The sequence below is a fragment of the Corvus hawaiiensis genome, chromosome 1 (genome assembly GCF_020740725.1).
Source record: "Corvus hawaiiensis isolate bCorHaw1 chromosome 1, bCorHaw1.pri.cur, whole genome shotgun sequence".
NCBI classification, from domain to species: Eukaryota; Metazoa; Chordata; class Aves; order Passeriformes; family Corvidae; genus Corvus; species Corvus hawaiiensis.
The window spans coordinates 63,620,928-63,634,003 of record NC_063213.1 but is presented as its reverse complement, the minus strand read 5'-3'; the positions used below and the strand labels follow the sequence as shown (position 1 = coordinate 63,634,003).

The 13,076-nt window shown below is 40.9% G+C and overlaps 1 protein-coding gene across 4 annotated transcripts in view; it reads right to left on the bottom strand.

Moving 5' to 3' along the window:
• Nucleotides 1-1,224: 1,224 nt before the first annotated feature.
• The window catches only part of KIF13A (kinesin family member 13A), a 104,621-nt gene continuing 92,769 nt past the window's right edge, over nt 1,225-13,076 (bottom strand). For 2 of the 4 annotated variants that reach the window (XM_048308239.1, XM_048308249.1), the window contains 5 exons: nt 12,902-12,949; nt 12,323-12,434; nt 11,231-11,382; nt 4,143-5,250; nt 1,225-3,280 (listed from right to left, as the gene is read on the bottom strand). In XM_048308239.1, coding sequence (XP_048164196.1) covers nt 2,994-3,280; nt 4,143-5,250; nt 11,231-11,382; nt 12,323-12,434; nt 12,902-12,949 — 1,707 coding nt within the window. In that variant the 3' untranslated portion in view covers nt 1,225-2,993. Of the gene's footprint in view, nt 3,281-4,142; nt 5,251-10,603; nt 10,688-11,230; nt 11,383-12,322; nt 12,435-12,901; nt 12,950-13,076 lie in introns of all 4 variants that reach the window. The other 2 variants (XM_048308269.1, XM_048308258.1) reach the window with 2 other exon arrangements.

The following is a 13,076-nucleotide window of genomic DNA, read 5'->3' as shown; positions in this document are numbered from 1 at the left end:
CATTTTGTACTCTGCCTCCAGCTGCAAACTCGAAGGAAGCCTTTGGTGGGGGAACCTTGAGACAGTGAGTGGTGCTGACTAAACGCTTGTGCTGGTGCTTGCTGGGCTGTGCCAGCTGCTCCCTCAGTACTCCGTGCCTCCATACAGGCTTGCATGCTCGGAAAAACAGCACATTATAAACTCAGAAAACAAGGTGAAGGCCAGCGTGATCTCAGCATTCCTACCACCCTGATGGTCAAAATCCAGTAATTCTGTGAGGACTGAGGAAACAAACAGGATGGCAGGTTTGTTGATTGAGGGATTGGCTTTGCATACTGTTATTCAGTATAATGATTGATGTTTGTTTGGTTTTTTTAAATTGAGATCTTGCTACAGACTGTATACCGTGCTTATTAGGCAGTGTATTTTAGTGGCTAGTTAATATTAAAAACAACAAAAAAAGGAATTCGCAGTTGCACTATCACCATGATTTTCTTCCACTTTGAATCCAAAGTTCAAGACAGCAAATTCCTAGTCTAACCTTGCTAACAGGAAAAAAAGGTTCTGTTTATGTACTAGAGTTTTGAGGAGCACATCAACCAAAGAGCTTTCATTTTCCTATCACATCACTGGACTCATTATATGTGCTCCTTCTAACATTACATCAACCCAGGGAAGGGCATGTTAACATGCAAGGTTTGCAAAAGTAGAGTTTTTTAATAACAAGGGAACTCACGGTAGCACAGGTTATGTGAAACGGGTGCAGAAGGACACGAGGCTGGCTTGCTTTGGTCTCTTTGGCACGTACAGCTTGCCTACTCCAACAGCCCAATTATCCCAGTGTTTCTGAAGCAATCAATCATGCATTCTGTATTCTCAGTGGTCTGAAACAATGAAGAGCCCAGCTGATGCTGACTGATGCTAACCTGGTGTAAATACTGAATGTTTGCCATAAGAAAACGGCCACATTGATTTTCAAAATTGTTTGTAGTGGCCCTGGACAACTATGTTAATGCAAATGTGTAAGTGGATTTGCTAAAAGGTTTATAAAAAGATTAAAATTAAAGTGACGTCTAAACTTAACTTCAAGACAGTGGGGTGTTTGGTGTTGATATCTGGCAGTGTTCTACAATCATCTGTGCCTGATAAAATAATTCTGTATAATATTTTTTCTGTCACAGTAGTTTCCTCCAGCAGCAGTGTCATTAATGCAGTGAGAGCAACACTAGGTGGACACCAGAAGCATGAACTGTTCTGTAAAGATATGCATTTCACCAAAATCAATTTGCACATAAGAATCCTGTCTTAGAAGAGACAAAAACCATGGCAAAGGCAAGTGCACTGCACTTCACAGCCCCTCCTTTCATTGCCTCCCCCCAGCACATTGCCCTCCCAGCTGCCAACCGTGCTGCAGGCAGCTGAGGCCTTTACATATTTAGCAATGATCCTCTCTTGTCTGTCTTCCAGGAACTTGTCCCATCTCCCCTTGACCCACATGACACTCTTCTCTGGCAGGCGTTCCCCAGCTCCGCTCCTCCTCCTGGGAGGGACGGGCAAAGGAGAAGGTGAGGAACACGCATCCACAGCGGGGGGCTGCTATTCTCCTCTGAGGCTCAGTGGTAACATGGGTTAATACCATCTGGTCTTCCACTCCAGCCACACTGTCCTTCAGCATTTTTACCAAGTCCTTTGCCTCTGAGCAGCACCAGCTAGAAACAGCTCCCTCTTTGAGCATGAAGCCTAATTGTACCAAACACAAGCAAAACATTTTTTTCTTAGATCCCAAGTAAACAGTCTGTATTCTAACACACAATAGGTCTGCACCAATTAAATACAGTATGGCAGTATATAAATTACAGTTCTTTACAGTAAATAGTAAAATACGAGAGTCCGCTTACTGTACACAACAATCAAAGAAAGAACAGCAGCTTTTCAGTAAGGTCCCAGGTATCTCAATCATTCACTTGCTAAGGAACAAAGAAAAGATACAGCAGGCCATTCACTTCACTCATTTTTTACCATGTTGCTTTACAAATATCCAGAATGCTTGTACAGGCATCTACAGTATCTACATGTGGAACAACCTTCTTAGGAATTCATGAGCACCAGACATAAATCCCTCCATCATTCCCATTATTAAAATAAACTTTACAGATTAGAATTACTTTAGCAGGTTCTATTTCATCTTGATAATAACCAACAAGTAACAAGTGCAAAGTTTGCAGTCATGATGCATTTACTGCTTCTTTATTTCTCATTTCTCTCCCCACCCCCACACCCAAAAAACCCAAAACCCTCTAAAAAACCAAAAATGTTGTCCTCTCACATCCTTGCAGTAATACTGTTTCTGCAGTCAAACTGCCCGGCTGGCTCACGCTAACATGTGAAATGCCAGACTCATTGCTTCAGGCATCGTCAGTCATTCCAATGCCAAGTCAGCACAGTGGCAGGCCTCTAGGAAGACAAAACATACGAAGCAGTTGGATATTTCAGTGTGCTTAAACATGGAACATAAGGCTGCACGGTGCCCAGTGACTGAAAGAAACATGGCACCAAGTTACCAGTTAAAACATTTACAATAGAAAGATATAAACAGCAAATATGTCAGTCTAAAACAAGTTCTTTGGTAATTAAGAACAGCAAACCGTAGCGGTTGGGGTTTTTTTTTCCAAATACGGATTTACATCCTGGTTTTTCCTCAATAAAATATCTTTTGTTGTTTAAAATATATCTCCCAAGTTGTTGCGTAACAAATAGTCCAGTACCTCAGTTATCTACAGATCAGCTTTAACTGTGTTTTAGTGTGCAGCCGTATCTGCCCACTGGCAGACAAACTATAGGTACACATTCATATATATATAATATATATATTATTTATAAAAAATTAGAGAATTAAGTCAAGGACTCTAGAGAATACACATTCCGTATGGACAGGTTAAAATGTACAATAGCTTCAAAAATCCGTAAAGTTTTCTACACAGTGATGCGTGTAGTAAGTGCAAAAATACTGCAGTTTAGTTAATCCAAGATTTCCTGTTTTCCTGTTTCCTAGAAAAAGCAGAAGCCGCTGCATCTCCTGAATGGCAGAGGACATCTCCTCCTGTCTTGGGAGTGACTGATGAGCTTTGAAGCACAGAACTCTTCCGTTTCTCTGAAGTGGAAGATGCCTGAGACCGGGAAGTGCTACTTGATTTCCTCACGGGAGCTGGTGCTTTGCTGAGGCGCCCTGGACGAACGAAAACACCGTGTCGAGGTTTGCAGTGGAAGTACTCTCTGCCTTTCACAATTCCATCGTGCTTCCCTTCAAGGGAAAGAAATGCACAGGATTAAATGCTGGTACTGCCATGAGCACATACAACTGAGGCCCTGAAGTGTGAATAGCTTTGATTATCTGTCAAATAGTCAAGATTGTTCCTGCTGAGTGAGGAGCCAGATGCTCACCATACACTAGGGAGAACAAAACCTGGAAAGAAGGGCTTGAAATGAGATCGAAAAGATTATTTTCTAAAATATTGCTTTGTTAACTAACAGTTTAGAAAGTCAAGCACGTGTTCATTTTGCAAAATAAACTGTCCTCAAAACAAATTGCTTGCAAAGCTTAAATTTTAGCTGGAGACAAACTTCTGGCATAAGTGATATTATCTATTAAACTACTAAAAACATCTTAGAAACAGCATTTCCATAGAAGTCTCTTAACGCTTGCAGAGCACTGACTTTTTCTGACCCCTCCAAAGTGAAGATAAAGAAAACCTGTGCTCTGGAATTCATCTTTCCCCAGTGGAAAACAATAATAAATCTCTAAAAGCCACGGACAGCAAACCTATCTGGCAAGTGATGCATACTGTTAGCATTGTTCATGAATGTGCGCACACTGATTTTAAAAAAATCTGCCAATTTTAGGCTTTGCTTGTTTCTCTGATCTGTAAAAACATATGGGTACCAATGGGGAACTACCACAACATGCAAAAGCAGGGCTTTCAGACAGTTAAAAAGGAATCAGAGCATCCCTATAACCAAGAAGATGAGAACTGGGTGTACCAGACACCAAGCTTCATGAAGCTGGAGGTACTTCCCAGGACTGAATGGGAAGGAATGATTGTACTGAGACTTTAAAAATTGGTCACACTAGCTGCATAGATAACCCAGAACACATTTAGTCTTACCCAGCTGAACACTGAGTTCAACTCCAACCCAGATTCCAGCTGAAAAATCCACCGTTCCAACGTATCTTACTGTGCCCATCTTATTACTTCCAACACAGACTTGCTCACCCACGGCCACCCAGCTCGGCAAGACATGGCCTTGATCTGCAGGAGCACCTTCTTCACAATCGGAACCATCCAAGTGGTCCTTCGTAATATAATCCTCCACAGAAGCATCGGGGTAAGTCTCAGGGTCTGAAGTGTCTTTCACCAGTCCAGAACCAAAAGGGCTTTCCACAGCATCCGCAAGCCGGTCACCTGCTGCTGCTGCAGAGCTCTGCTGGCCTGTGCACGTGCTCTGCCCCTTGCTCTGTCCCTTGCTAGGGCCTTGGGGTGACTCCAAGGCGCTCACTCCATTAGAGGACAGAAGGGAACACGACTGTGGAGCTGCTGAATGGTCAAAGTCCTTCCCATCTTCAACGCCCATGAACTCAGTAAAGGAGTGATCTTCCAGAACATCCGTCGTGTGCTCAACTGTCACCTCACGTGCTGAAAATTCAATGGTGTTTTTGCCATCCAAGGAACTCAGAGCTGAGAGGGATGCAGCTCTGGGTAACTGCTGAGAGTCTCTGTCAGTGGCACTGAACAACAGTGGTACTTGCTCCGTTAAGGCACTGTTTTCTTTCAGTGGTAACACAGGTAACTTCTCTCTCGCTAACTCCTTCTCTAACTCTCGACATTCCTTGTTCGAAGAAGATCTTAAATCATGTGCAAGGGATGATCCTGAGGGATCACTAGAGTCCAGCTCCTTGGTGTGACTGGCTAGCTGGTCTGTGCTATCACTACAGGGAACAAGCATGTCAGACAGGGTGGCGTTAGAGGCACTGTGGGAAAAGTAGCCACTAGTGATGCTGCTAGTGGTGGGGCTGCGGGATACCTCTTTCTCAAGAACACGTGAGCTCATGAAGTCTGATTTAGAGGAAAACCACTCCCTGTTCTCCAAGCTAGCATTGTAAATACTGAAGTCAGCAAACTCCTCCGGTACATAAGGCCGGAAATTTTGAAAACTTTGTGGACTTATCAGTTTCTTATTAATGGCCTCCAACTCACTGTCTTCCTCCTCAGAGTCCTGCAAATGAAGAGAGGAATTAGGATTAGGAACCTGTGACAGCAAGGTTTTCAAAATAAATTAACCATCCTTGATTTTCTTCCTTTCTGAGCATGGAGAAATATATACCTTTAATATTCTTTAACTGAAGAATGGAAGACACCATGGAAAAGAGTTGCTGGGAACGTATCCTATCTACACTGAGCTATTCAATTTTGAGAAATTCTAAACAGTTCAGAAAATATAAAGCAATAAAAGGAAAGTTGTATGTTTCCATCCACAAACTTTTTTTCTGCCATGATTTAGACTAATTAAACCTACTGAAGGTACTGTATAGAGCTAATTCACCAGCTAACAAGATAAACATAAATTTGAATGGAAAAAGGCCTTACAGAGTCCCTGCTACAATATAGATTATTAAAAACTTTGGGATTGTTAAAAACTTTGCACAATGGGATTTTCTGTTAACCTGATATCAGTGAGGCTAAATAATTTTGCTTACCCCTGGCTATCCCACCTGAACATGTTCAGGATGTTAGAATATATAAGCAAAAAGATCAAGTATTATAGTGAACCTTCAAGGAAGCATTTGTACCCATACATGTACATGTTTGGAGGGAAATAAGTGATGCTAATCAACCTGGCAGAATTTGGAGGTGCCTCCCTGAATTTCCTCTTGGTGATGAGTGGGGATGCACCATGACCAGACCACAGATGTGGCTTTCACAGAGTCCATCTGAAGCTTAGGACTTCAGTCTGTAAAGGTGCATCTGAGAAAGAATCCAGCAACATGGTAGGGCTGCTCCCCCAAGATAAAATACTGCAGGCAGGACTCCATATGGATGCTTTTTTAAGTACTTCCTTTTTTATATACATATATGTCTTCATTTATACATATATATGTGGGTATAAACATATGTATATGCAGACATATATATTAAGAATGGTTAGTTTACAGCAAATTTCTACTAGAAATAATTGTATTTTAGGAAAAATGAAAACTGCTGAAGTACTTTAAAGAAACTTAAGCACCTATTCTTTCTCAGTTCCTTTATCTGCATCACAGATTTCAAATACTAATCAAGGCAGATCTGTGTGGTATCTGAAGTAGCTGGATGCTTGCAGACACCTTAATTCACCAATGTCAAAGGAAAAGCAGAACAGTTAACCAGATGACCATGGAGTGCCAACACATCAGGATAAGCATCCTCTTGAAAGTGTTTCCTACACTTCATAACAGCCAAGACTGCTCAAATAACTGTGTAACAAAACTTCAAAAGCCCAGACAGGAAACAGATTTGCTCAGTTTGCCCATGTCAGAATAACCACAGAATTGTTTGGATTGGAAAGCACTCCTTGAGATCAATTAGCCCAATCGCCCTCTGCTCAAGCCAGGTCAGCCAGGGCAGGCTGTCCAAGACAGTGTCCAGTTGGGCGGGTTTTGAGAACTCTGTAACCTTCCTGCACAACTCATTCCAGTGTTTGACTCCCCTCACAGTAGACAAAATGTTTTCTTGTTCCATCTTGTGATTAGATGGAATAATCTCAGGTGTTTTGATTTGCTTCATGTTCTGTCACTGGGCACTGCTGAAAAGTCTGCCTTGGCCCATCAGGTGTTTTTATACATTGGTAAGATGCCCCTGTGACTGGTCTCCTTAAAACCAAACAGCTCCAGATATTCCAGCCTCTCCCCATAGGTCAGACAGCCCTTATCTGTCACAAGGTCTCATTTCTGTTCCTATCATGTTCAAACTCATGAATAAAAACAGAATTCAGTACCACCCACACAGAGTTGCCTCTTAAGATGACTCAAGATTATCAATAATATTAATTTTTTGTTGGCACAGCTATCAATATCTGAACAGGATGTCTCTACTTGTCTAAGTATATCTGACAAATCCAACCACATTTCAGATTATTAATACTTGCTCAAGTAAAGGCTTGGCATCCTTTGCTGACTAATTTTTACAGCATGGTTTCAGAGTTATTTCTCATACAGAATTTGGATGAAGGCTTTAGTCTGCAATTATTTATTTCTCTGAAGAGGAGCAACAGTGTTAGAAATGTCATTATTGAGTATTATTTACACTACTGAAAATCTTGCTACTTACATCTGAAATCCACAGCTCCTTTAGAAGTGAAGGAAAAAATTAATACCTGCTTTCCTGAGACTAAGAATACCCTTCCAAGCACTAAAGCCTTATGCAAAGCATCTTTTTTGCATATTGCAGGATACCAGTTGCACATCTCTGAGGGATGTGTTCTTAATCATTCGGCATATTTCTTTCCTTTTGCCCTTTTTACTTATGCAAAACAAAGTTTTGTTCTATGCAGAACCCTATAGTTTGGGGTTTTTTTTAAAAATACTAAGATTTTATCAAATATACTTTTTCAAGTTGAAGATTATATATGAACTCCAAACTAATAAACATTTAATGAAGGAAGTATTTCTAGTCGATACTAGCTAAATGTCCCCTTGAGACCAAAAGGTATTTTTATAACAGAGTTTTTTGTGTCTCCTTTGAAACTTGCAGGATTCCTCATTTGACTGAAAAAAACCCACATTGGTGGTGTCCCTGTTCAGAATCAGACTGGTTAAGAGGCTGTAACTGAGAAACGGCTGTGCAGACACACTGACATTGGTGACTTGATTAGGAAAGGTCAAACAAGTAACCACAGTGTTGGTCATGTGCCATTTCAGGGTTATCTGTCATCACAAGTACAAAAGCTAAGGTACAGAGAACCAATCTTCTTACTAGGACATGGGCTATGAAGAATGCTGCGAATAGGTTCTGAGACACCACCTTGTGACGGACAAAAGATGCCCCTGGTGGGGACAAGACATACTTCTTTTCAGAGCTCCTCTTAAGTTTCCTGATTGGGAAATTCCAGAAACAAAGCAATTTCAGAGTTCTTCAAATTTCTGTGGATGTGAGATGTTGGGGAAAAAAAGAAAGAAGGTGCCTTTGTACAGCTCAGGCTATTGGTATAAATAAAGATAAAATCTTTGCAAAACTGCTCAAGAAACTTCAGCAACTTCCCTGGGATGTAACAGAATGACTATAATGGAAAGCAGATTTAAGAACTGGTAACAGAAAGGCCATGACAGCAAGAACTAAGGAGACAAGACTATACATCAAGTCCTAGCAGTAAAGAAGCAAAATAAGCAAGAGCACAGAGCAGCTTCCCTACACCTGCTTTGTAACAAAGATACTGTGTCATTAGAAGTTAAAGCATCCGAGCTTTCAAATCCCTAAATTACACCTCTCAAGTAACCTTAACAACTTAGTTCCCATTTTACTAACTTAAAAATCAGTAATACTTACCTAGTGGTTGCATCACTGGTGCCTCAATTTTTATTGCATGCTAGGAGGCTTTCCTCTTAGCCAACCCCACCTTGGACATGTTAATTACTGGCAGTATTTAAATACACTTAATATGAAAACATTCAATCTGACCTTAACATAAGCCACTGTATTCCTGTATTATATAGAACAGGCCCCTATATCATGCTGTTTTGATATAGCTGCATTATCAAGCACGTGTAAGTACTCTCTGAAATTTCAGGTTGAATGCTCTATTTCAGGCCAACTGAATAAAAATATTTTTTGTTAACTGCTTTTTTTTTTCCCCCCCTTCGACAGATGTGTTTTGAATATTGGAATACTCCAGCCTAGTTAAAACATAAGACTCACTGCAGCTCTGAAAAATGGGGTAGTCTAGGAAGCCTACATCCTACAAAGGCTTCTTTCCTAAAGTGATAAAACGCTCCAGAAGCACCATTTGCTAAACACAACACCACAGGCTGGCAGGACTCTGCAAAGTAGGCACGTCAACCTCCTCCCCACTAGCGGCTGCTACTTCTTGCCTGTCTCCCCAGGACCCACTCAATGGTCTAACAGGTCATCAGAGAGAGGAGTAGATCCAAATGAACTATAACTCCATGGCAGTCAAGCCATTAACTGGGTGGATCAGTTCCCTTGATCTGACTTCCTATGCAACCAAACAAAAAGTTGTGTTGATACAAGGGAGAAGCCAGCAGGAGCAAGCAGTGGAGAACTGAAAGAACTGCTCTTTCCATGGTTGGCTACAGCAGGTTTACAGTGTTCAGTGAATTAGCTCCCTTCTAGTTGGAAAGCTTGGTGGCAGGATATTGCCTTTTTCTAGCTCTGAAAGCTTCTGCATATCTGTGGAAAGCAGCACAGGCAAGTGCCTGGGTTAATTCAGGGCATGCATGGGGTGGGACTTTGTTTTCACTCAAGGGATTTAAACTGCCCTCAAGTTGCTACGGAAAGTTTTGTAACAACTTACTTTCCAAGGGATGTTTTTTCAACCCACTAGATTTTTTCTTCCAAATACCTTCATGCTATTTGTATCAGTGACTCAGTGCGAGTCAGCACGTCAGCTACCTTACGGAAAATTAACATGATCAAGAGTAAAACAGCTGCCACCCAAACCCAGGAGCCAAGCTTCAAATATACACAGCACTCGGGATACCTTGGTCTAACAACCTACAAAACAGCATTAGAAATCCGGAACAGTTTTTTAATGGCTTGGCTATATGGTAGGAATGAAAATAACTTTTGAATAGGAAGAATCCATCACTGGCATTTTGTGGAAAGGTGGCCTATAACACTTACAGGAAATAATTTGAAGGTTCTGAATTTTAAATCTATAGCTCTGATTAAAGCAAGTATTTGCAGCCATGTTCCACAGCCCCAAAACCAAAACCATCATACAGCAGAAATGATGATACACTTTTGTTGAAGCAGCAGTGAGAAAAGGATTTAGCAGATGAAGATTAAAACAAAATCCCTCCACCTCAATTTCCACCTGAATTATGATGAAGACAGGCTGCAGGTTAATTAAGAGCGGCAGTCTTATTTTAGTCATATTACTTCCACGCCAGGCAATTATAAGCTTTTTAAAGTGTACCCACACCTAAATGCACAGTTACTTACACCAAATGGGATCATTCCATTTACTCTGGGGTATAGTCACAAAATCTAGGTAACATACAAGGTATATTAGAGTGATAACAGCATGGCTCACTAACCAATCCTTTACTTGATCATTTGTGCCCTGTAAACACTACAGCCTCCCCTCTCCCCCCACCCCACAAGACGAATGACATATAAACATTAAAACCCAAAACAAAAACACAAAACCCCAGTGGAGTTAGTTCCAATGACAGAGTGCATTTGCAAGCCAGACAAGCCACTGTTTTAACCATAACCTACAATCACTCACAAGTGGTTATATCCACATCATGACTTCTTTTTCCTGCTGCAGTAGCATGAGTGCCTCAAGCCCACCACCAAATGGCTCTGAGCCCACCACCAGGCCTCAAGACAGACACTGGTACAAAACTTACAATCTTCTCCTCAGGCATGCTGCTGGCACTGCTTCCTGCAGGCACAGAACAGCCAGCACAGTGCACCTGAGATGGAGGCATGCTCTGCAAAGGTTGAGACACACAACACATCACACAAACCACAGCTCTGACCACAGTGCTAAATGGGTGCCAAGTTAGAAAGGTGTGAGACGAGATGAAGGTGAAACACCCATGCTGGCCACATAGGCATCAAAATTCAAGTTAATGGGTAGGGAAACTCATGCGCTCCTCCCAGAGTTCGAGGGTGAGGAATAAAGGCCAGAATTATAACCACCCCAGAATAGTTTCACAGAATTATGTTTGATCTATGAAAAAAACCACACCAACATCTTACTGAAGAATTAAAAAAAAAGGTAGGTTACTGCTACTTTAGAACAGAAGTATCCTATAGAGGAGAATACTTACCAAGAAGTAAAAAAACCCCAAAACCCACAAACCCAGTATTCAGGTAAAAAGCAAACAGCAAAACTCCACCACATATAAAGAGTGGCCTGAATAATTTTACCAGAGAATTACAAAATTCTGTTGCAACAGATGCAAATGATTTGCCAAGTACACAAAATCACTCCATCGCCTTTAAAAAAGCAGGTGGTTTTCAAAGATTACCTCTTGACTAAGCAGAGGTCGGCTTTCAAGTGGGGTCTTCCTTTTATGTTCCTCTTTCACTGGCATTAAGGGCTTGAAAAACTTTGGTGGCTGGGGAGAAAATGCTTTAAAAGGGCTGGCCATTAAAGCATGGGAATTCTCTGCTACAACACCTAGGTAAAAAAGCAAAAATAGTGTATTTCAGTTCTTCATATCCTGACTGCAAAAGCATATTTCAAAATAACTTGCTGGCTACAGAGAAATGTCCATGTTTTAGTATTTAACCACTGGCCTAGGCATGAAATAATGCAGAGTTCAGTGAGATCCTCAGAGAAATCTGGAAATAGAAGGAAAGCAGAAAACAGCAGTATCTGCCCCCTCCATTCTGAGGCTCCAACATTTCTCCTTTTCATCTTGGTCATAAAAACAGTGGGAAGTATCCTTGAAACTCTTTTTTTCCTGTGCCTCACCTGACTTCTGCCCACAACACTGCAAATCTGCCCTGTAACCAAGCCAGCCATCCTGCACAGCCAGGATGATCAAAAAGGAAATTATAAGCAAGGAAGTGATGAATAAGCCCTCAGTCCCACTTTACTGCAGTGGTATTTCTACCTGCACCACCTGGTCAAAAAGAGCATGCTGCAATGTGACCTAAAGGAAATAAGGCACCTGTGACACACCGACACAGAGGCACAGCCAATATCCACATATCATGTAAAGAACCTGTCTAAGGACACTTCCCACTTTAAAAAAAGCACCTTTATTTTAAAATTCATAAAATAACAGCAGCTGCCATTTGTTCTTTTGTGTGACTGTCATTTTTTGTTTTGTTTTGGGTGGGTTTTTTTCTTTTTTTTTCCTCTACAGTTTTGATTTATATTTAGCACATTCTTCTGCCCTCCTCTTGGTTTTTTGGATACCCTCAACTTTACACCCTTTTCTGGATGTCTTATGCATTTCTCCCTTTCTCCCCTATTTCCGGATTACATTTAGCTCCTGAAGTAGAAGCTGGATAACGCATTTTGTAGGAAAAGAGCATTGGGAACTTAATTTTCAATTTAATGCAGTAAATAAAAATCCACCAGCACTGTCATTACATATATGAAGTCTCACCACTGCCATCTTTGCTCTTGCGAGGTGACTCCCTGGGTAAAGTACCATAGCATGATACGTCTTGATAACTGGAACAACAGTCAGATATATCTAGGTGACTTTCAGACCAACCCTAAAAAACCAAAAATACATATATCTGCGTGATGATGCAGGCAAATGTGGAAAAAATAATAGCTAAACTTAGGTGTTTGTTTTTTTTAAAAGTCAACCAAACCCCACAAACCAAAGGTATGTCAATTACTGACTTCAGACAATTTTCCTGTTGCACAAAAATGGATTGTTTAAAAGCTAATTAGCTGGTAAGTAAGTATTTAAAGTTTTGCTCTCTTTCTTAAATATCAGTTTATATAATTCCAATATGAAAAGCAGAGAAGAACAATAAGGTTTAATGCAAAATTTTATGTAATTGGTGCAGAACTTTGAAGATATATTATGTAAATCAACTGCTTTAAATACTATTAAAGGGAAAAATATTTCTATTTTCCTTTTTTTCCCCCCCCTCAATTTTCAAACACATCTTGCTTCTGGTGGGGGTGGGAAATCTGGGAATGTGAGCTGTTTGCTGCTATGTTTCCATACCTTGTCATCTTCATCGCAGGCAGAAAGATCCAGCCGGCTACAGGACACCTACGGAACACCAACAGATAGAATGACAAAATGCCTGCCTTTTATTTATGAAATACAATACTTTGAGGAAACACTGTGATCGTTTAGTCCTAATAACTCTTTTGTTCCCTCTTTTCAGACCAGACTA